This window comes from Anomalospiza imberbis, chromosome Z (assembly GCF_031753505.1).
Source record: "Anomalospiza imberbis isolate Cuckoo-Finch-1a 21T00152 chromosome Z, ASM3175350v1, whole genome shotgun sequence".
Taxonomy (NCBI): Eukaryota; Metazoa; Chordata; class Aves; order Passeriformes; family Viduidae; genus Anomalospiza; species Anomalospiza imberbis.
Genome location: NC_089721.1, coordinates 13062826 through 13084923, shown reverse-complemented (window position 1 = coordinate 13084923; position 22098 = coordinate 13062826). Strand labels below are relative to the sequence as shown.

At 39.3% G+C, this 22098-nt stretch overlaps 2 protein-coding genes across 4 annotated transcripts; both read right to left on the bottom strand.

Moving 5' to 3' along the window:
- Window positions 1-1456: 1456 nt before the first annotated feature.
- FBXO4 (F-box protein 4) lies at window positions 1457-8380 on the bottom strand. Of its 3 annotated transcripts, none has more exons than XM_068176168.1 (7): window positions 8240-8380; window positions 7365-7600; window positions 5539-5759; window positions 4486-4561; window positions 3797-3975; window positions 2841-3016; window positions 1457-1783 (listed from the first exon to the last, which is right to left on the bottom strand). In XM_068176168.1, exons 2-7 carry the CDS (start codon window positions 7577-7579, stop codon window positions 1694-1696), a joined length of 957 nt encoding a protein of 318 aa, XP_068032269.1. In that variant the 5' UTR covers window positions 7580-7600; window positions 8240-8380; the 3' UTR covers window positions 1457-1693. The 3 variants fall into 3 exon arrangements, with proteins under 3 accessions (XP_068032269.1, XP_068032267.1, XP_068032268.1); XM_068176166.1 differs by lacking the exon at window positions 8240-8380 and adding an exon at window positions 7736-7912; XM_068176167.1 differs by lacking the exons at window positions 1457-1783; window positions 8240-8380 and adding exons at window positions 2069-2457; window positions 7736-7846.
- RIMOC1 (RAB7A interacting MON1-CCZ1 complex subunit 1) lies at window positions 8023-11600 on the bottom strand. The gene is made up of 6 exons (XM_068176169.1): window positions 11522-11600; window positions 11072-11172; window positions 10538-10681; window positions 10016-10147; window positions 9696-9810; window positions 8023-8432 (listed from the first exon to the last, which is right to left on the bottom strand). Exons 1-6 carry the CDS (start codon window positions 11589-11591, stop codon window positions 8143-8145), a joined length of 852 nt encoding a protein of 283 aa, XP_068032270.1. The 5' UTR covers window positions 11592-11600; the 3' UTR covers window positions 8023-8142.
- Window positions 11601-22098: the final 10498 nt, after the last annotated feature.

Here is a 22098-nt window from a genome sequence, read left to right as displayed (position 1 = left end):
GATTGCAGTGTGTGAGCATATGTGCACACATGTAAGGGGCTTAACACACATAGGGAAGACTCTAAATATCATTCTTTAAAAAAGTATTTATTCCTTATTAAGAAAGTAGAAAAACAATCTTCCATAATCCCTCCATATTCGTAGCAGCTAACACAGAATCAGGTTGCTGCATTCAATCCCCTACATATAGACCACTACGAAATTAATGTGATTAGGAGAAAAATCACATACACCCAGCCACAAATCATGGAATTTTACCCCGAACACTCATAATCCATTGTGTCTGCTCTATTTTAAAGGGCAAAACACACATACATTATTTAATTAAAAAAAAAAAAAAAAAAGGACAAACCACAAAATTTTCATTGTAATGTTCTTCCGGATTTTCCCTTGAAACTCCCATGTGTCCCTGATTAGGACACACCAAAAAAATCAGCAAAAATGTATTAATTGTACATAAAGATGAAAAAAAAATATACTTTCTAGTTCATTAAAATTCCCAAACATCTTCTCAAATGTAATGTTTCTGACATGGCTGTGTTGATCATCACCCAAATATCCCAGATTGAGGGCAGTTACAGCTATATGTGCGCTATGCAATCATTTATCGAGGTACCAAGAAAAAATTGTGAGACACTTGAATTTCCATGATGACAGGAGAAAAAATTTTAAAAGCCCAGAATAAAGCAAATAAATGCCCTGGCAAGAAATCCAAGTGATGTTTCTGAACACCCAATAGTAACAACATGAAAAGGTGGAAGACGATGACTATCCTGAAAGACACCAATATGGAAAACACAATTCCAGCTTTAAAATGTTGCTTTGCTTTTCATAAAATTATTTGCAACTGTATAGAAAATTTCAAGACAGGTATAATTCACATCTGCAAATGGCCACAACTGTTTGGGAAACTTGATAGTCTATGTGTGCAATAAAGTCCTGAATGATCCTATTTAACATTTGTTCATGGAATCAGAGGCATATCCAGTTCAAGATAATGATTTCAGTGCAACAGAAAGCTAAAGATGCTGAAGTCTGTTGTGGTTGGTTAGTAAGTAAGATCGTAATAAATAGACAACAATTCATATGCAGGAGTGTTTGTTTGCTTCTAAGAAATTTGGTCTGGGCTGAAAATTCCCCCCACTGTTTTTTATCTAGGCATTTTTTCTAGAAAAATGCAGGGGGACTCACTTTTCTGAAATCAAGAGTTACTGTCTTTCTGTCAGCCTCCTACTGTACAACCTACAGTATATCTTCTTTGGTTAGGAAGTGTCACTGTGAAGATCTCCACTGAATATATTTACTAAATGTGTGATAGGACTGTGCTGATAAATTCACATAGTATTACATATTTATTTATAGAAGATATTAGGCCATCAAATATATTGGAAAAGATTGTACTCTAAAGGCCTCTGGTTGAAATGAGAGAAAAACAACAAAACAAAACACTCAGATCGTCCCTCCAAATCACTTCTTTATCGCAGCTGGAATCAAGGCAATTCTACTTGTACTTCTAATTGAGGACTATAGTTGGAAATATGTTAAGGATTTGAGTATGTGCAGTGAAACATATGCAGGTTTGCCTTATTAGTTTTCCCTTCTGACAGTACTCTTGCAAGACGGACAAGATTCTTACTTCAACTGAAATGGAAAATACCAAAATGTTTATACAGTGCAACAATGCCTAAACCTACTACTGAGCACTTTTATAATTTGCTTCTTCCAAGAGCCACTCAATTCCATTTAGCAATCCATCTAAAGTTGCAGCTACAGTGTCCTGCATCTGTGAAAATAAAATTAAAAGTCAATGTATTGGAGGTAACAGCTAATAGGATCTTACAGTATCTTAATACCACTTTCTGTCTATCTGTAAAGTCAGAAACACTCATATCAAATCTAAATTTTTATCACTAGTGTAAAGGTCCCTTAGACAAAAAAAAAATTATAAGAGTAAGAAAGCAAACAAAAAAAACCCCTCCTCATGTTAAGAAAGCTTTCACTCTTAGTATCAGATTGAATTTGTTTCAATTCACTTTGATACTAAGAGTATCAATTCACTCTGATAAAATCAATTGTTTCATCAGCTGTTCTTGAAGTTTACATTTACTTTACAGATGGCAATCCACTTGAAAAATCTTCTTGTTACTCTTAAAGCAAAAATGCCGTGAGCTTTAGACTTCTATGCATAGCATTAACACTCAGATTTTGTAATATCCCATCCAGTGGCTATTATAAATGGTATGTTTTTTAAAAAGCCTGTAAATATTTTCCTTATAAAAACAAAGAAATTACCTCAAATCAGTATTTTTTTCTGATTAAGTTATTCCTCAGCTACAGAACATCAACAAAAATTAATTCTGTGTGGCTGAACCAGGGTGATAGATACTGTGTTTGACAAACATAAAAAAAAAAGGTTCAGGACCTCACATCCTAGGTAGAAAACTGATCTGTCAAAAACTGAAGACATCACATCAACTGAGTGACAGTAAACAGTCTTTTAAAAATGTCACAAAAATTCATCTTGTGTCCAAGGCTGTGATTCAGGAAATTTATATTTAAATGAACTGAAGCTTCCTTATTCCCTTCAAGACCATCATTTGTCCTTCCAAACATTCTAGCTCCATCTTAAGTCTCTTGTGTGCTTTTGGGCAAGTCACTTAGCTCCTTGTTTTCAGACAGGCTAATAATTCATCTTGGAACACCAGAGAAACAAGATACTTCACTTAAATGGAAAGCTCGCGTACTAGTGTTCGGTTAGGTAGGTATAGTTAAGGAAACTCAGAGCCTAAATTAAATTTAAACCATAGAGAAACAGAAAATAAATGTTTAAGAGCAAGTACCATCCAGGGCTGATGCAGCAGATTTAGTTGCAACTGATGTGCCACGTAAACACATGGAATTCTTTTCACACCAACATGAGACACACAGGACAAAACCAGCAGAGGTCTGTTTGGAGGCCCAAGGGCTGGATCAATCATTGCCAAAATACGAGCCAGCTCCTCCTGACGATCATGCTCTAAGAAACAATTTTTAATATATGAGTCTTAAGTATATAAGGTGTTTTCGTTTTGGGTTTTTTTGTTTTTTTTTTTTTTTTTCAGAGGCAATTAGACAGAGGGCTGGAAGGGCCAAATGATCTTGTTCTGCTTATCACAAGACTTACTCATCTGCCCTTATGTTTCACAGATATTGATGACATTTAGATGTTAATCTCCATACATTCTACAGGCAGCCTATTTCAATCCTAACATCAGAGTGTTTTCTGAGTACCTCACAGAGATCAAAACTACAAAACGTCATTCAGAAATACTCATACACTGCACAGTCAGCAGCCCTTCCCTACTGAATGCACTTTTCTCTTAGTGTATCCCTTCAAAGTTTTCTTGCCTGTCTCTTTTCTGAGATAGCTCTCTTCCTCCATTCAAAGCTGATGAATGTAAAGACAATTACCGTAATTGTTAACTGGATTATCATCTTACAGGACTAAACTGATTTAGGCTAATTGCATTTTTTTACTGTTTTCCTGGTGAAGGTTGTTTTCACAGCACAAACAATGTATTTTCAAGTTTCTCCTATACACACCCGTGGGGTTTTTTTTTAATCCATGTAATTTCCCACATGTAATTTAGATAGCAACCATATCAGTATGTGCCAAAAACAGAACAAGGGGCCACAATCATTGACATGTTGATGAGAGAACGTCTAGAACAGGAGACCTCTTCAACAGCATACGACATAAAGAAATAGATTATCTAACACTCCAGTTATTCACAAAATATAAAGAGAAACCACTTACCTCTATGAGCTTCTGCATTAGCAACATAAATGAATCCATCAACTACTTCGCACACCTTCCTCACTTGAGCTATTACACTGTAGTGCATGGCTTGCTGGTTCCCTACTGTGCTGTTCTCTTGGTAAAACATCTTATTCACAGCAACAGCTTGCTCCTCCCTTGCTCTCCTCCTTTCCACACTAAAAGATATTTCAGTAGTCAGATTAACTGAGAATGCCAAAAAAGAATCTTGAAAATCGAAGTGGTGAAGGAAAGGGACAGGAAAATGGGCTAAGCCAGAAACATGGTTTCATTTCTCCCTGTCCCCTCCTGCCTTCCTTTCTTTCTGAGTGCACAGAGATGGTTGGCAAACTGCAAGATGCTTATGAAAATACAGTCCAGGATGAGTTCATAGAGTGTTTCCAAAGGGACTCAATCAAGGTATTAAGAGGGATAGAAGCACCTGTAATGTACCTGTTGTACACCTTTGGTACATACACTGTTTGGAAAAGCTTTATTACTTCCATGTGAAAGCTTAGTAGTTGAAAAAAGAAAGGAAAAGCAAAGGCAGGCATTGAAACTTCAATTTATAAGGGACAGCCATGCATGAGAAAGTGCACATGAAAGTCATATGAGAAGAGTATGATGAAGAGTCTGAAATAAATTAGAAACTGTACTTTTCATTTGGTGGAGAACAGATCTTATCTTACCTTGTGGTGGAATACAGTGTCACAATATTGAATTTTTGATTGCTGTTAAACTGGAAACTGACTCCTGATCCAATTCCTACAGTGAAAAAATGAATCTATGAGATTACAGCTATTTGGCTACTGAATACAATTAAGTGGTAGTTCAAAAATTCTAGTGGTGCCATAAAATGAATATATTCAAACCTAGATATTGCTGTTAGGGATAGCAGATTTACTGTTTTACAATTAAATTTTATACATGCTCCAATTGATCAGACTTTGAATTTCATGAAAATCTAGTCAGTGGTATTAAAACCATTTCCATATTTTTGATTATTAGATTTGAACCTAGAAATCTAAATCAGAAATTTGTATTTATTAGCTGAAACTGGCGTAGAAAAGGCTCCAGTCTGCTTATGAAAAGCTGCATTGAAAAGGACATATGAGAGAAATAAAAAACCCACTAAAAATAATTGTCATGCTTCCTATAAATATAATTTAATTATTCAAGTTCTGCTGTGATGAAATTACCATTAGTCAAAAAGTAACACATTTTTGTCTCTGGCTTGGACTGAAGTCAAATTAGACTTTCAAAGCTACTCTTTCAAACATCAAAAAAATCCCTCACCTGCTCTTTTAACTCTTCTAAGTCAAATTTACATAATTTGATACCAGAATGTAAGGATCAGCCTTGAGTTTCTGTGTAAAATCACAAATGTGGTTTTTAGCCACTTACTGCAAGCAGTACTGACAGAAAGGCCTGTCTGCACTTACTGATCACAACAGCAACAGTAACATGGAATTTTGGATGAAAATAGAAGTACAAGGAGCAAAATTATTCTTCTGACAAAATCCAAATTTAATCATAAATTCACTGAAGCTATTCGTTTGTCCCAAATGTTCATTGCTTTTAGCCTTCTGAACAAATCAGAGAGAAAATGGTTTGTTTTTACCATGATTCTACTGAATTTTAAGGATACAAAAAATCATTCCTTTTCATTATTTCTTCCTCAAAGTCTTTTGTGTTATATCTATTCACAAAATAAAAAGGCCAAAAGCCAAAACCGTCCTTACCATGAATTTGTCTATGAGGTAAGCCAGCTACCAGCAGAATTTCTGGACATGTCATCATCTTTTGTACTAAAGAGTTGTCCAGCTCTTCCAAACCTGGCCCAAACATAGCAAAGCGAGGTTCTGCCTGAGTGACCAGTGATTGCAAAAAGGAAGTCACAGTCCCATACCGGGGACGGCTTGATTTCAAACTTCTTCTACCCTGAGGACAGCTCCTTTTATATCTGTTTAAAATAGATGCAACTAGAAATTAAACACAAAATACAAAAGGGGTATTAATCAAACAAATTAATTTAGGTCCCACGTTTCTTATGCTTTGCTACTGGTACAACTCAAAGCATAGGTAAAAAATTATAAAGTTCCAAACTGATGGTTTCAAGCACCAATACAAAGCAGGCAAATCATCAGTTCTTTTGACATCTCAATACTGACTTTTTGGACCTCAGTACACTTCTATCTACAGATTTTTCAGTTTATTTAAAATAAAATAAAAATCACAAATTCCCCATCCTCATTGAATACACAATATAGGTTAAACAACATCAAAGCAGAAGAGTCACATTAAAAGTATAATTTTAAAAGTGAGCCTTGTGAGTGCATTTTAAACCCTAATAAAATTCTTTTGTGTTTATAACAAGTAACCACCTGAAAAGAAACATTCTCCCTGTAGGTAGAGAGCATGCAAGCTGTGGAAGGAGACAAGGGTTTCCTGCAAACTTATATGCTCATTTGGTGTGGATGCTAGAAGGCATGGAAAAACTGCTAATTGAGGGGAAGAAGAACAGTCAGACATCCTAGAGCAGCAGCTTCAGTTTGCTTCTGGAGTCATGGTAGGCTGCTGCTGAACAAACCTCTTCAAGGAAACATCACATGTGGGCTGCTTTATACCCACAGTGAAATGTTTCAGTTGAGATCAGCAAAACTGCTAAGTGCACACAGACACAATGGAAATCAGTGACAGGTATTTCAAATTGGTGGTTCAGACCTAAACAGATTTAAATCCAATTTCAAAATCGGTCCATATTTTGCACATCAAATTCTGGGTGTACTGTTCCCACCTTTTAAAAGGGGATGAAGTGCATGGATATTGCAGAAGTTAAGGCACTTAACACAAAGCAACGTGTTAAGGACCATCTTTGGAAAATGTAACTGCAAATAAATCAAAAATCCCAAACAAATCCACAGATCACTACTGCAAATCAAGGGAACTGAATGAAGTTTAGAAAATAAATCACCACAAACTAACTTGTTTAAAGAGTTCTTCTCAATCATCCAAACATATTTGTTGTGTTGCTATGTTTTTCAACTCTACTAGCAAAAACCAGTCTTTGTCTTACAGCCTTTGACAATCAGACCTAAAACAATACAATTTGTTATTCTGTGCACATTCTATGCACTTTTTTATTATTAGGTCTTCCAAATAAGATGAAAAACAATGAAGATTCATTTCATTTGCTGTAGTTTGAAGACTTCTTGGTACTTTTATGAAAGTAACTGTTGTGGCACTGAACCAAGATCAACAGTATGCTGTATTTCTGTGCCACAGCAGACAGTCAGTTTACAAAAACCTGCAACTTTTTATAGCATTAGTGTTGTGTTTTTTACAGTATTTTACATTCCTCTTGAGTTCCAAAAAGAAAGAGCTGACCAGATGATGGGGCACCAGGAAACTGTATTTCCAAAATAAACAATGGATTTGAGACACATCAAAATTTAAACAGCAGCTTACAACACAGCTTTATTTCTGTAAATATGAAACATGCCTGTGGGCTGAATATTACTGCTGTAGGCACACTTGAAGTCATGTAAGAGAATATGGAGATACTTACACTGCCATGTAATCATAGAGTGCATTGTCGCTGACGTCTGAAAAGGCTTTATTAAAAATATCCTCATCTGGAAGTGATTTCCAATCAATAGATGTCCAAGAGGGGAGATCCCGCAGGAGAAAATACCTCCATAACAACGGGTCTTGCACAGCTGCCCTCCAGTAACAACTCGTGCTTCCTAAGCGGCACAAATCTTGTGGCGAGAGGAAGGACATGATGTTCAGCTGCACGTCGATCTGAAAACCATTGAGAGGAGCGGTTTAACGACTCCCGAGCTCAGCAGTGAAGAAGGACGGGGTGGCACGCAGCGCTCTGCCCCCTCCTCCCCCACCACATCCCTGCCCCGCCCTGCGCCACCGGGCCCCGCTCACCGGCAGCCTCTGCAGGACGCTCACGCCCTCCGCGCCGTCCGGGGGCGCCGTCAGCGGGGCGGGCGCGGTGCCGCCGCGCTCGCGGGCGCCCCGCATCCCGCGCTCCCGGAGGACGCGCAGCCCGGCCCGCACCGCGGCCTCCCGGCCGGCGCCGCGCGGCTCCGCTGCCGCCGCCATGGCGCCGCCCCGCGCACGCTCCGGCAGCGCCGGGCCCAGCGTGGCCTCCGCGCCCTCACCCCGACAGCGCGCTGCACTTCGGACCGCAGGCCGGGAGTCCTTGGAATGCGTGTTTTTAATGCAACACAAGTATACATTTCGGTTGGGAAAAGAAAAAGGAAAGAAGTCAGTGACGAAGACTGTGCTCTTATGCCACCAGTTTTCTTTTAGCACAGACAGTGTAGTGGATCTTAGCCGTGGGATTTCACAAAGTAATGCAGCATTTGTTTTGCAGTTGTTGTGTTCCACCCTTGACCTTTTAAGGGTCCCTCACACACGGCCACATACTTTATTAACATGTTTCTCCCTGTTTCTTGGAAATCCAGCGATATGCTCTGTGATCTGCTGCCCAGGTCACTGTTAGACACAGGATCTATTGTCTCAAGGCTTTCCTGCTTCCCTTCTCCACAGTGTTTCAGTCCCCAGTAGCACATTTCTCCACTGTACATCATTGCCAGTAAGTGAGTGTCGCTAAATATACCTGCGGAAATAATTTAGATCAAGTACTTTATTGTTCTGCTATAAGCAAGTACACAGCTTGTTAATTCTTTTTCAGCAACAATGGGGAAGAAAATTCCAAAAAGACAGTATAAGTATATAATTATATAAACATATAATGCCCAGAAGAAAACCATGGATCAAGACCATGCTCATTTCTCTGTCCAGTTTGGCCCTCCATAATGTTAAAATCTTTCAAGTCTGCCATATAAATATTATTTCTATTAATTTTGTTTGCCTGATTATCTCATAGAATTTCAGTATTTCTTTACAGCCTCTTTACCACAGACAGGACTATACATATTTACTTTGGAGTATTTCTGTGCCTCCCACAGTTTAAGCCTAAAAGATACTGTCTGAGGTCATCGTAACTCAGGTTAACCAGCAGCAGCTTTATTAGTATTTGAATTCAAAGGCACACGTGTTGTCTTTCACCCAAAAAAATAATCCTGCTAAATAAATCCACAACTTGACTTTACATTATGGAGCTATACAACAGCAATGCCACTTTCAGATGAAATTAAACAAGAAGGTGCTGCATATCTTGCTACAGTCAGAGTAGAGCTGTTTTTGAGTGTGCTCAACATGGACATCATGTCCTCAGCACCAGGTGGTTTACCTTACAAATCCCCTCCTGCTTTATCACCCTACCTACATCACACTGATGCAGCCTAAGATCCTCCTAGAAACACTCAATAGGAATAAAATTTACACAAAGCTACATAAAGTGGTGACAGAGAACATTTGCCAAATCTAACCAGCTTATAGTTTTTACGTGCAAGAAGTCTGTAATTGTGTTTGTACCTGTGCTGTCCTAGAGCTAAAAGGGAAGATCAATACGTGAACCTCTGGCACCCTCTGCAGTCACGTTTGTGCCTTAAACATCTGTCAATTGTGAACTGGATGGTTCACAACAAAATACTATGTATAAATGCTGCCAGCGTAAAACACTACTGTGCATCAAACAGTCATTGCCTCAGTTCACCTCCCTCCAGTGCACTCATAAAACACCCGGAAAATGAGCACTGACACCTCCTAAAATTCACGAGTCAATAAAGAAAAGGGGGGGCACTCTTGCCTGTTTATTTGCCTCATTTATTATCTTCTTGTTCTAGTAAGTGTTAAATCTTGAACATAAACTAGGTCAAACAATAAAAACACACAAAAAAGCATTTCATAAAGTGAAGCAGTTATTAAGAGGAGTGGGTTAAAAGGTTTTTTGGAGTTATTTTTCGGGGTTTTTTACCTTCGCTGAGTAATCTGGCTGTGTCTTTATCTTCAAGTGAGATATCTTCATCTAGCTGAAGAGGGCATCTAAAGCTAAGCATCTTCATCAAGTACTGAACTCCATCATTAAGACACTGAGTACAGTTAAAAATGAGGAAAAAATAAGTTCTCATTAAATTAATTATATGCTGAAATACTTCCTATGAAGCCCCAAAATCCTAAATAAAGAAAAAAAAAAACAAAAAAAACACCCCAAAAAACACAGCCATATTTTAAAAGTGAAGAGTCAAACTTCAAAGCTGTATTCACAAGCTCATAGAACATTTTCATCTCCTTTACCTTTTTATATGTGGCAAGATTTTCTTGTAGCCATTCATTCCTTTCTTTTGCTGTGTGGCAATACATGTAAAGCAGGGCTCCTTTTCTCCAGTAAAGACATTCTAACAGCTCTGCACCAAGGATATTGATGGGCTGAAATAAAATCCAACAAACAGGTCTAACACAAAAATAAACCACCTGAACTACTTATAAGCACTGGCACACATGCAAACACTGCGTGAATCTCTTACTTCAGGGACTGTGTTTGACAGCAACACTCAGAGCAAGCTTAGCCTAACCTAACACTGTAGGTCAAATAGAAGTGTTAATTGCCTGTGGAACCATGAAATGTTAGCAAGAGAAATTCTGAGCACACAACAAGGCATTTGAAACAATATTTTAAGGAATCACTATTTAAATACCAAAAAGACTTGAAAGTGTTTCAAAATACTTTAAATTCTGCCCATCAAAAATACAAACGCTATGTCCCACTTTAGACTTTTTGTTTTTAAATAATGAATAATTCGCTCTCTGACTACTCACTTCTTTTATGCCGCATTCCCTTACTAGGTCTTCTGGTTCTGAAAGAACAGAAATAAGTTCTTTAAGTTTTTGCAAGGCAGATTCTTCTGGAAAATCTTCATCCACAAGCTGGTTTTCCTCAAAATATGTAATGTCTAGGACAGCCTATGAAAACAAGAACATATACAAAATAGAAATCCTACCATCAAAATAATCAAATGGATGTGTGTTGTAACATAGAAAACATGTTTGTTTATAAAACATTGCAATTTGAAGGTATTTTTAACACCTACTTGACAAAATGTGCAAGTTAGAAGTATTGAGGGATTAGTGATGATGAATGTTAAGCCAAATCCCTTTCTGTCCCTAAAGTAACAGCACAAACGACTCCAAGTTATCCAAGTCAAAAGTAGTTCCGTGCTTCACAGACGCTCACCACAAACCCACAAAGTAATGGAGCCGCCTTTCTAGCCCACCCTCCTTTTTTACACCAAACCGTCTTCCACACCCTACATACATTTTCTTGAAAGGCAGTTTGATGTCCATAACAAATACCTGGGTATAGAGCTGAAAAAGGGTGGAAGGATGTTCTTTCCCTTCCTTGCAGAGGTCCTTCAACTTGTCCAGATTAGCAGAGCCTTTCGCTAAGAAGATATCTGAGGGAAGATCACAATGCTCCCTTAGCACCGATGAGCACTCAGCAAGAGCTTTACTCACGCTCCTTTTCCACATGGCTTTATCATCCATCCCTGGGACATCTACAAGAGCGGCTGAATAATACAGCACTGAAGCAGGCCAGTCATTCTGTCAGACCGCACCTTTCATTATTAAATTAAAGCCATCCGCGGCCAGGCTCTGATGCTCCCACAGCGCACACGCCGTTTGCGACGATGCCATCGGGGCTGCCCGTGCCCTCGGGGCCACCCGCGCCACCCCCGGCCCCGGCCCCGGCCCCGGCCCCGGCCCCGGCCCCGGCCCCGGCCCCGGCCCCGTCGCGCCGCTCACCGCGGGCCCCGGGCGCCCCGAGCCGCCGGCCCAGCGCCGCCAGCCGCGGCCGCAGCGCCGCCGCCGCCATGGCCGGCCCGCGCGCAGGCGCAGGCGCAGCAGCGCGCCCGAGGGGCGGGAGCGGCTCCGGCCGCGGCTCCGGGGCCTGGCGGTGCCGCTGCCTTCCGACCCCGCCGGGACAACCTGCCCGGGACACCCGGCCCTCGATCCCGGCCGGACACCGCCAGCCCGCCCGCCCTGCGCGCATGGTTGGCTGGGACTGCAGTTCTGGGCTTGTGTGGGCGTGAAAGCTCTTTGATAACAGAAGGGTCTGGCGTATGCAACGCCCTGTCCGTCCCCCGGGGAGAGACCCTGTGTTTACAGAATTTACGGAATCAGTTTACAACTTGGAAAAGACCTCTGAATCCAACCTATGACCGAATATCACCATGTTGACCAGACTATAGTACTGAGTGCCACGTCCAGGTTTTCCTTAAACGGTTCCAGGGACACGCTTTCCGTGAAGCAATTTGAAAAATGTTTTTTGAATTGTTTTATGAAATACTTTGTGAAACAGTCTTACATTCAACCTAGATCTCCCGTGGCATAGGTTGAGGCTATTTCCCCTCTTCCTGTCGCTGGTTGCCTGGAGAAGAGGCCAACCCCCACCTGGCCACAGCCTCCTCTCAGGCGGTTGTGGAGAGTGATAAGGTCACCCCTGAGCCTCCTTTGCTCCAGGATAAACACCCCCAGCTCCCTCAGCTGCTCCCCACAGGACTTGTTCCAGACCCTGCCCCACCTCCATTGTCTGTCTCTGGACTTGCTTCAGCACCTCGATATGTTTCCTGAATTGCAGGTTGCAGAGCAGAATTTGAGGTGTGGCCTCACCAGTGCCCAGTACAGGGGGACAATCCCTGCCCTGCTCCTGCTGGCCACACCATTGCTGATCCAGGCCAGGATGCCAGTGGCCTTCTTGGCCACCTGGGCACACCCTGGCTCATGCTCAGCTGCTGTCACCAGCACCCCCAGGTCCTTTTCCACTGCAAAAATTTGACTGGGGTTTTGCGCCTATCAATGAATGCTTTCCAGCCTCACTGCAAAATAGGTGTTGCCCATAAAACAAACTGAAACAAAGGCAGCAAAGATCAAGCCCACACTTACTTTTCAATATATGGGTTTTTTTTTTTAAACTACATTTTAGCATTTAATTACTTAAAATACAGAACTACAGCCGTAAAAATACATTAAATAATCCTGAAACGAAATACCTTTGATTAGAGAAATGAAGCACTTGCTCCAACATTTTGTCCAGCTTTTAATAATACTCTTCATGAACTTCATAAATAATAAAGAGTTTGTATATATGAGGGGAAAACTGTAAGCTTTCCTTTTATTTTAACATCTTCCTACTATCTGACAGTCAATCATCAAATACTTCATGTTGTCTAGTTATAAAAGTGCTACATTTTATGATATTGTTTCCCTAGCCCTCTCCATATCTTTACCTACCTGTAAAAAGCTAATACCTCAGTGCCTATTCTAGTAAAGTAAAACAAACTCACACGATATTGAGAATTTTGTCAACTTGAATATTTTGAAAGAATAATTGACTAAAGACTTTTTCCCATTTTGAGGTCATATGCTGTTCATTCTGTCACTGCCTATGTTCCACCAAAGTACCTAAAAAAACCAACCAACCAACCAACCAACCACTCACTCACTCACCAAGCCTCCCCCTCCCTGCATTCCCCAAAAATAAAGTGTCACTTACTGGAGTGCTTTAGAAGTGAAAAGCTGTCTGGTTACAGGCAGAGTTATTTTTGCTGTTATCTGTCTTATGAAAGAGTTGCCAAACAGATTAAATACAACAAAAAAGTAGAACCTAAAAAGAAAAATTGTGTTTCTTCCCAAAATGGTTGATTTATAGAGGAAATCAGAGTTTTGATTGGATATGTATTGTTGTTCATTCCTGCATGGTTGGTTTTCAGATGCAATTTTTCATCAAAGGAACAGCTGTGTTAAGAATGCCAAAAAGTATTCTGGTAGCTAACCTGTGAGTGGAGGAGATGATGCTTCATGCCGTAAGTGAAATACAGCACTTTCCCTGTTGCCAGTTTTGGGACTGAAAAAGGCTTGTGAGATTGAGACATCATCCCCTTCTTCAGACCCTTTGCTTGCTTGGTCCTTACTTCTCCTCTTCAACCCCCAGCTATGATTTAAATGTTGCTTTTTTCATACCTAGTCAAGTGGGCAAGTGCATCAGCCCTTAATAGTGAAGGAGATGTCACGCAGCCTTCAAGATGTCTCCTGTAAAAAAAAAAAAAAAAAAAAAAAAAGTTAAAGAGCTCCAAACAACCTAAACCAGAACAAAACACGAAATGGTTGTATGTTGATTCCTTTGATAAAGGAAGTGGTATTTTTTCTTCCTGTGCTTCAGGCACTGCTGCAGCTTACTTTAGTTGTATCCATTTTAAAACTATGTGTATATGCAGTGACTGTTTATTCCCAGAAATTGTTATCCACTCTTTCTGTAAATATCCATTGAAATTGGTTCTGACCTTATCAGTTGCTGAGATGAAAGAGGTGTGTTTCTGTTAATTCCAAGCTGGTAAAATAGAAGCTGCTACAAAGGTTAAAAAGGTGGTGACCCACAATTCTCTTGGATTATTTGTAGTGTTTGGTTTATTTCCCCCAACTTGATTTTTATCATGAAATGTGTAAGGGAGTAGAAGACATCTCTAGAGGCATTTTTCTTGGCATTTGTTTCTCTCATACTGTACATACTCCCACTGGGAGCTGGTTTGTGAGCAAGAGAGATGACAAGACTTCTTGGCAAGTAACTGAGAGACTGCAGAGCCTGGAAGAGGGTTGAGGGGCTCAACCAGCCTGGGGTGCTGCCTCCTCACTACAATTGGCAAGCCTCGCCCCTGGCAGTCTCTGCTTCTCTCCTGCCTGGACTGGGCTCTGAACAGCCTCGTGCCCATCCCTTCCCCAAGCTGTATTCCCTTAGGCACCAAACCCCCAAGCTCTGTTTTGAAGTTTATGGAGCTGCTGTGCCTGCCTTTTCCTCACACCATGCAAAGTGCACCAGTCTGAAGACTGGTGAAAGACAAGGTGTCTGATTATTTGAGGGAATGGTGACCTCAATTGCCTTATTTTTTGCTTTTTCTTTCAACCTGTTAGAATGAAATCCCTGTCTGTCAGATATTTCAAGGAGAGTGGACTGGTTCAGGGTTTGCTGAACCTCTCACTATTCTTCCTCTCACCATTTCTTGGGAAACATAGCATGCAAATTTCTAGAGCTTCACATGAAGGTGCATCAAATATTTTTCTGAATATTTCTGTTTAAAAAGAGACTCCGAGTGACACCATAAATTATGTTGAAGCAAAAAAATATTTCACTTCATATTCTAGGGAACAGTTATGATGAAATGATCTCTGGTGAGGGAATTCAGGTGAGATTTGTGCTCTTTCAGTGCCTAGCACTACCTGTTTTAAGGCTACTGTTATCAATATGGATGAGGTAAGGTGTTTGCTGTTTAGAGACACGCTCTGTTCCTAAATTGATGGAAGAATAACAGGAAGAGTGTTATTGTGTGTCAACAGTGCAGTTGATGGAAGAGGGAAAGCTAGCATGATTTTGTCCTTCAGGGGCAATTGCCACTACAGTTCTCCTGATATTTTGGATCGGTATATAAATGTATCTCTATGTAAATGTGCATATATGTATACATGGGGTAAATATAAAGTAGATGCTGTAGATTGCTACATTGGATTCTGTAGCTTCTTCCCTTCCAGACCACATGCTCTTCTTGTTCTTCTGGTGTGTGTGTGTAAATGTGTATGCTGATAGAGAACAGGCTGGTTGTAATGATATGCTTGGGAGTTTTTTTTGTCCTATGGTATTCCATCAACAATTGCTAACTGCTCTGATATATGTAACTGTGAAACTGGGCTAGCCCGACATGTCCAAATACCTGAAAACTTGGAACATACTAGAATAAGTAATGTATTGGATATACATAGTTACTCTGCTTTAGTAGCTCTAGGACACATATTATTTATATTGAAAGTTAAAGAAACAGTGCTTAAACACAAAAGAATTGTTCCTTTGTGTATTTAATATTATTTAAACTAGGGAAATGTCTTTAGCTTTAATCAAAAATACAGTATCGTTTAAGAAATGCAGATTTGCACAGCAGGGATTGATAAATTTTTATCATTATTAGCAGCTTCAAGATCTTTTGAACTGTGCAATTTTTCTTAAACTGTGACACTTAAAATAGGTAATATTTATAATAACCTTATATGAATTCTTGGGGAAAGTAGCCAAGAGAGGAATTTTGGTGGGTTCAAGTGAACTGTATATGTTCATAGAATCACAAAATACCTCAGGCTGGAAGGAACCTACAAGGATCAGCAAGTCCAACTTCCTAATGTCCAGCCGGAACTTCCCCTGGTGCAGCGTCATTCCATTTCCTTATGTCCTGATGCAGGTCACCAGAGAAGGGAGATCAGCACCTTCCTCTCCTCTTCCTCCCTCTTCCTGGTTAGGAGGGTGCATATTCCTGTGAGGTCACCCCTCAGCCTTCTGACTGCTGACCATTTGGATCTCTGGAAAGAAAGTTAATTTGCTTCCAGCAAATTAGTCCTCTGACCAGAGGTTACAAAGCCTGATGCTGATGATCACTGGATTTCTTAATGCTTGCTTTGATTATGAATTGACTCCTAATGTTAAAGGAAAAAAAAAAAGATTGGGGAAAAAATGGTTGTGTGGAGGTGGATGTAGTTAGTAATGGAAAAAAAATAATGGAATTAGAGAGATAGAAAGATTAGATCAGACCTGATCAGACAAGACTCAGAAGTTGTTAGATTTATTCCTTAACTAGCAGATTCCTAACAGTTTTTGAGTCTGTGGTCAAAATTTGTGTTTAAAACTAAGAAGGAGAGTACCATGGATGTTCATACAGATGTATTTGGCTAGTTTGAGTTTGTAGCAAATAAAGCAACAGAGCATGCTTCAAGTCCTGTAGAAAATGGCAGAAGTTAGAAGACTGTATTTGGTACAGCGTCTTAGAATGACACAGAATTACTATGATTTCAAAAATAAGTATTTGCCCTTATTTTGCAAACATGAATAATTAGTTGAGGAGTACAAGAAGAGTTGGTTATAAAAATACTTGAGTAAAGCTAAATTTATTAAAATGTATATTTGGTCCTCCGCTTGTCTTTCATCACCGTATTTTTTGAAGTAGATATTTCTGTTATTGAATATAAGCAAAATAAATATTTGTATTTATGCCCAGACAATATGAAACTGAGGTATTTATTTACTGCATGTTAGCTTCATGGGGGTTGTTGTAACTAATAATATCTCTAGTAATATCTGATGGACAATAGTATGGTAATCGCCTTTCAGACACCCTTCATGTTCAGAAAAGGAGACATATATTCTACCTCTTTTGTTTCATGGCTTTGCAATTATCAGGGAAGGAGAATAAAACTGGAATTTACTCAGAATAATGCTAAGGAAGTGGAAAATTATTACCAAATATTTCCTTCATGTTTGTGGGATTAAGGACTATGAAATGATTTCCAGAATCTAGACTCATATGGAATAATGTCATGGGATTATTCATAATGTCATTATTCATGATATTATAAAGGGCAGTATCAAATTCAGTCATCCCTCTTAAAATTAGGCTGTGTAGTCTGAAATATATCCAGGTGAGAGCATCTGATATTCATATTGTCCATGCCAAATGTAAAATCAGAGAATAAGGGTGATCTGTAATGGAATTTTACCTTTGTGTCAATAGATGTGAAATATATTTATTTTGGAGAGGCATATGAATGCCAATGATTAGAAGTTGCTGGTGTGTCATATTTCTGTTTGTCTGATCTTATATGGCTGTTCTTTCTTCTCCCTGCTTTCTATTTTGTTTACAGTTCAGGTGGTGCCCTGACAAAATATGAACCAGCTGCTTTCTTACAGCCTGCCACTGGAACAATGTGGAACTGGATTTGAAATAGATTCTAAACACAGAAGGTAATTTAGCAGTTTGATATCTGGTTGTTAGAGTGGCATACACTGAACTTTGATCTTGGAAGTACTATCTTTTAAAGTGACCTCCATAGAAGAGGGGAGCATTAAAGACAGACATATAGAACTTCTTGCTGTTTGAGGGAGATCTGAAGTAATTTCTTTTTAGAAAGGAATCATAAATCTTCTGTACAATCATCTATAAGTAATGAAATGGTTTATTTTCAACAGGCAGGGAAATCTGGGTTTGTCTGTTACATGGTTAATGAACAAAGAATGGGGTGTACACTGTATGCCTTCATCCAGAGGAATGCTGCGCCTGCCACGTCTCATTTTTTACCTTCTGTCAGTGTTGGTCTGGGAGAACTTGCTTACATCAGTCTTCATCCCTGTCTCCAAATGTTACAGACCACTGTGTTTGTAATTTATAGTATTATTTCACAACTGACTTACAGCAAACACAGAAGTAATGTTCTTTGGTCAAACAGACTCTTGTTAGTTACTACATGTTCCCATCTTTAAGTGTATTAATTCTAGAGTCTAGTGTGATGCATTGGTTTGCAGCATCAGCTCTCTTGTTTGACTGAATGCTGCCCATTTCTTGCACAGACCTAGTGTGCAGCTGAATCATCAAGCTGATATCTGAATATGAGACTGTAGCTTCATTCTGAAACTGTTATGTGTAGCATTCCCAGAGAGAATCTTTATTTGGCATTTACTGATTTTTTTTTTTGCCTTTGTAAGAGGTTTTATACAGTTAATTCCCTTGGATCATAGCAAAATTAAATCCACTAATTGGGGTGTTGTATTAATCTATGTAGCACTTAGCACTGAAGCTTTTCTTGTTCTTCTGGGGTTTGTCTTGAGGGCAAAAAACCCAAACCAACATTCCTGAAAGGATCATGCAATGGATAAGAATAAATGAATAAAGCGTACTTGGGGTGTACACGAGACAGATGTCATGCCTTAGTCTGGCAAGCTTTACTCTTGGAAGAAAATTAGTTTAATCAACTACTTGGGTCTCTTGACATGTCTTCCCACTCTCTATGACACTGACTTTTAAACTGTGCTTACATGATTGCATCAGATTAATGTGGCTGGAAGGCTCATCCATGTTAAAAGCCTCCTGACCCCTCTTCCAGTACTACAGTGGGATGTTCAGCTATGCAAATCAATGCACTGCCCTTGCTTGAGCAAGAAGTCCGTGTTTGTTGTATGTTAGATGTGGAGGAGAATGTGAGGTATCTGTGGTGTTCTGGTTGGTTTGCTGGAAGTCTGCTACCTGTAAGTGCAACTGCCAAGAGTACCCTCTTGAGCCTATGCTCAACTAAATACCCCATCTTCTGAAGTCCTAAGAAAATAAATACAAACATACTGAATTTGATGACCTAATCTTGTCAAAGGTAATTCCTCTGTTACAGCGTGCAACTGTTGAAGTGGCAAACTATGATAAGTGAGGTTTTACACTGTGAGGTAAACAAAAAATTCAAGATTGTTGACAAATTTTCTGGTTCCTCTTGTGCATGACTTGCAAGCTAAGTGAAATTTCTTCAAGTGATTACTTGAACTTATTAACAATATAAATGTGCTACAAGCAAAAACTATCATGTTTATCACTTGGATAAATTATATAGTCATGTGAATTATACATTCTAAAATGATGTGGGAGTCTAGAGACCTTTTTGCCATTCCCATAGCAATTCATTTCAATCCAGTCTTACTGGTTACCTTTGCTACCTAATGTTCTCTATGCCAAACTTGCTACAGAAGTAGCACTTCATTGGTGCCTGCTAGTCTTAAGTGAGAACGGGCATTGGTACTGAGAAGACAAATGTCAAAGACCTCGAAGCCATTTATGTTAGAGAGTTCAGGAGGATGCCACGGGGTGTCACCAACGCGCTCAGTACAGTCCAGCTTTTAACCAGGACATCTCATGGAAGTGATGTCAATGTGAAATGATTGTGTTTACTGAAACTGCAAAACTCGAAAACCAGAGCATGGAAGTCTTCATCAACCTGGCCCCTAAAAAATACTATCAGGATCTCTGATGAGATGGTCAGATATGCTGAAATTGAGAGCAAGAAACCCAAGAGGTTTGCAACAAGCAACTGTGTGCTTGTAAATGCAGGGAATCTACTGCTTAGGCTTAGCAGACTTCAGAGCTCCTTATGAGTGTGTACTTGTAGAACTAGTTTTAAAATCAGACAGATTTACTTTACCGAAACCAGGGGATGGCTGAAGGAAAGCATGATCCTCTATGACTCAAGGATTCTAAGACGCCTTTTAAAAAGATGGAGAAGTGAATTGTAGCAGTTCATTTGAAACCACCTTCCAAAAAATTAACAGCAAATGTTTCATATTTTTCCATCTATCTTGTGTGCAAGTTCTTATATTTCTTATTAATTCTGTTAATTTGCTTGTGACTGAGAAATGAAATGTCACTGTAAAGGGCTGTCTGCTTTTAGACATGCAAGCTTTGGATTGTTGAGAATGCTAACCAAGCCATTGATAAGCTGCCCACTGTAAGGGGGAAGCGGTTCTGCAGAAGGAGCAGCTGTTCTGACCTCCAGACAGCTGCTCCTTCTGCAGTTGGATGGACTAGAATAATTAGGAAAAACAATTAGCATCCAAACCAGTTCAAAGATGTATTGGCACTTGCATGCATTGAATTTTCTCCCTTGTCAATAGATGGTAAAGTAATTACAAGGGCTTAGACTCCATGCATGAGTTTGTGTGCGAGATTCTTGTAGACAAGAAATGGTGCTTTCTAATTAAGCTCCCATGAAATAGATGGCAAAGTCCAAGTTTCAAAGAGGAAACCACAGTTGCAGGCGAAACCTGCTGACCAGGCAGGTGTTCCCTTTCTTCATTTACAGCTCTGGCAGCTTGGCCTTGTAGACTTATTGTATAGCACTAGCGAGGTGTGGGATAGGGTGTGTGCATGTGATCTGTTTACTCTGTACAACCTCTGCAAAAGAATACCTGCATAATCTCATTAAGGCTCTGTATTCATTCTGTATGTTGTGTATAAAATGGAAGGAATAAAATTGGTTTACTAGCAGCTTTATAAAGTCTACCTCCATTCTGTTTTTATGGTACATTCTGTTGCTCTTGAGCCTTATTTGAAAAAATATTCTGCAACTTATTAATGTAACATTGCATTGCAAAATCCAGAAAAGCCTGTTACAGTAGTGCTACCAAACATGAACTGACTTGTCGTGAGACAGCTGCTCAGAATTCCTGTTTACAGTTTATTGTTTCTGCAGCCACTTTTGCTATATTTACCCTGACAGCACCAGGGTATGGAGTGTAAAAAATCCCATTCTTTCAGTTCGATCAGAGGGTGTGGGTGGAAAGACTTTCTGATTCTGTTGCATACTTGCACCAGAAAATTCATGGCAAATGTGAGGTGTCAGAGGGTAGTAGCATTTTCTGAATAGGCATTTATACCGTCCTCCATAAATATCAAATACACAAACATACAGAACTTGTGCAGTTGATGTCTGCAAATACATGCTGAATAGACATTTTGGGGTTTCCTCACTCCTGCTGTAAAGGAATGATAAGTTACTTACCCTTTCTTCAGAACTGTTAGACATACTGACTGTCACTGTCAAAGGTTATTGCACTTAACTTTTTTAGACAATATTAACACCAGTTATTAAATGAGCAATATATAATTGTGAATAGAAGTGCTGAGGATCATGCTGAGTAACAGACTCTGTAGTTCTGTTTAAAGAAAAATGACACTTCAAGTGCTGTATAATTAGACCTTGTAAGTACTGTGGTTTTGAATTGAGATGCAGCATTGGCAGTGGAGAGAAAGTTTGAAGTTCTGCCATTTTTTAATACTACAAAATTTTAGTAACTACTTTATTGTTGATTTAACTGTTGATATTTCAGTGGCTACTTGTCAAGTGCTGTCAAGGTTAATAATTTGCAGTGGTAACTTAATTCTCAAATTTTGCTGAGTATAAAATATTCAGTGGCTTCTAAAAGTTATGCATAATTGCTTAACTTAGCTTGTAACAATAATATGATCATCTGACAAGATACAGAATATAATTTATATGAAAGTAGGGCATTCTAACCAAAATATGAGTCTGGTATAAGGAAAACTGGACAAATATGAAACCAAAAACAAAAAAAACCTTAAAACCCTAAGACTGTTTTTCATTGTATGGAACTCCTCATACAGTTAGGACGGGATGCTGTTTGTTTGGTTTGGATTATTTTTTTTTTTAGTTTTATTTTAAAATTTTAAATTAAAAAAAATATTTCTTAATTAGATGAGCTCTAGTATTCTACTGCAATTTGCACTGTAACAAAAATATTTGAGGACTTACTATTATCTGCTCAAGAAGTCCTTCATGGATGAAGAACTGCTCTTGCCAAAGGGGTGTTGGTTCTTCCTTATTATGTAGCTTCACTATCCTTTCATAATTTGTTATCCCTCTTTACCTTAAGCTAAGGACTATAAAAGAAAAGTTAACAAAGAGATTCCTCAAGAGGTTCAAGTGTTGTTTGCTTCAAAAACCTTGGCTCTGTGCTTCTC

What these genes read in the sequence shown, in the direction of transcription:
- FBXO4 (XM_068176166.1), bottom strand. Translation starts at nt 7,912, where the DNA reads ATGGCGGCGGCAGCGGAGCCGCGCGGCGCCGGCCGGGAGGCCGCGGTG. An exon ending in GCGTCCTGCAGAGGCTGCCG is followed by an intron (nt 7,601 to 7,735) that starts GTGAGCGGGGCC and finishes AATGGTTTTCAG; the next exon opens with ATCGACGTGCAGCTGAACAT. An exon ending in TAATGCAGAAGCTCATAGAG is followed by an intron (nt 3,017 to 3,796) that starts GTAAGTGGTTTC and finishes ATTGTTTCTTAG; the next exon opens with AGCATGATCGTCAGGAGGAG.
- RIMOC1 (XM_068176169.1), bottom strand. Translation starts at nt 11,591, where the DNA reads ATGGCGGCGGCGGCGCTGCGGCCGCGGCTGGCGGCGCTGGGCCGGCGG. An exon ending in ATCTTGCCACATATAAAAAG is followed by an intron (nt 9,811 to 10,015) that starts GTAAAGGAGATG and finishes AACTGTACTCAG; the next exon opens with TGTCTTAATGATGGAGTTCA. An exon ending in AGCCAGATTACTCAGCGAAG is followed by an intron (nt 8,433 to 9,695) that starts GTAAAAAACCCC and finishes TTATTTCCGCAG; the next exon opens with GTATATTTAGCGACACTCAC.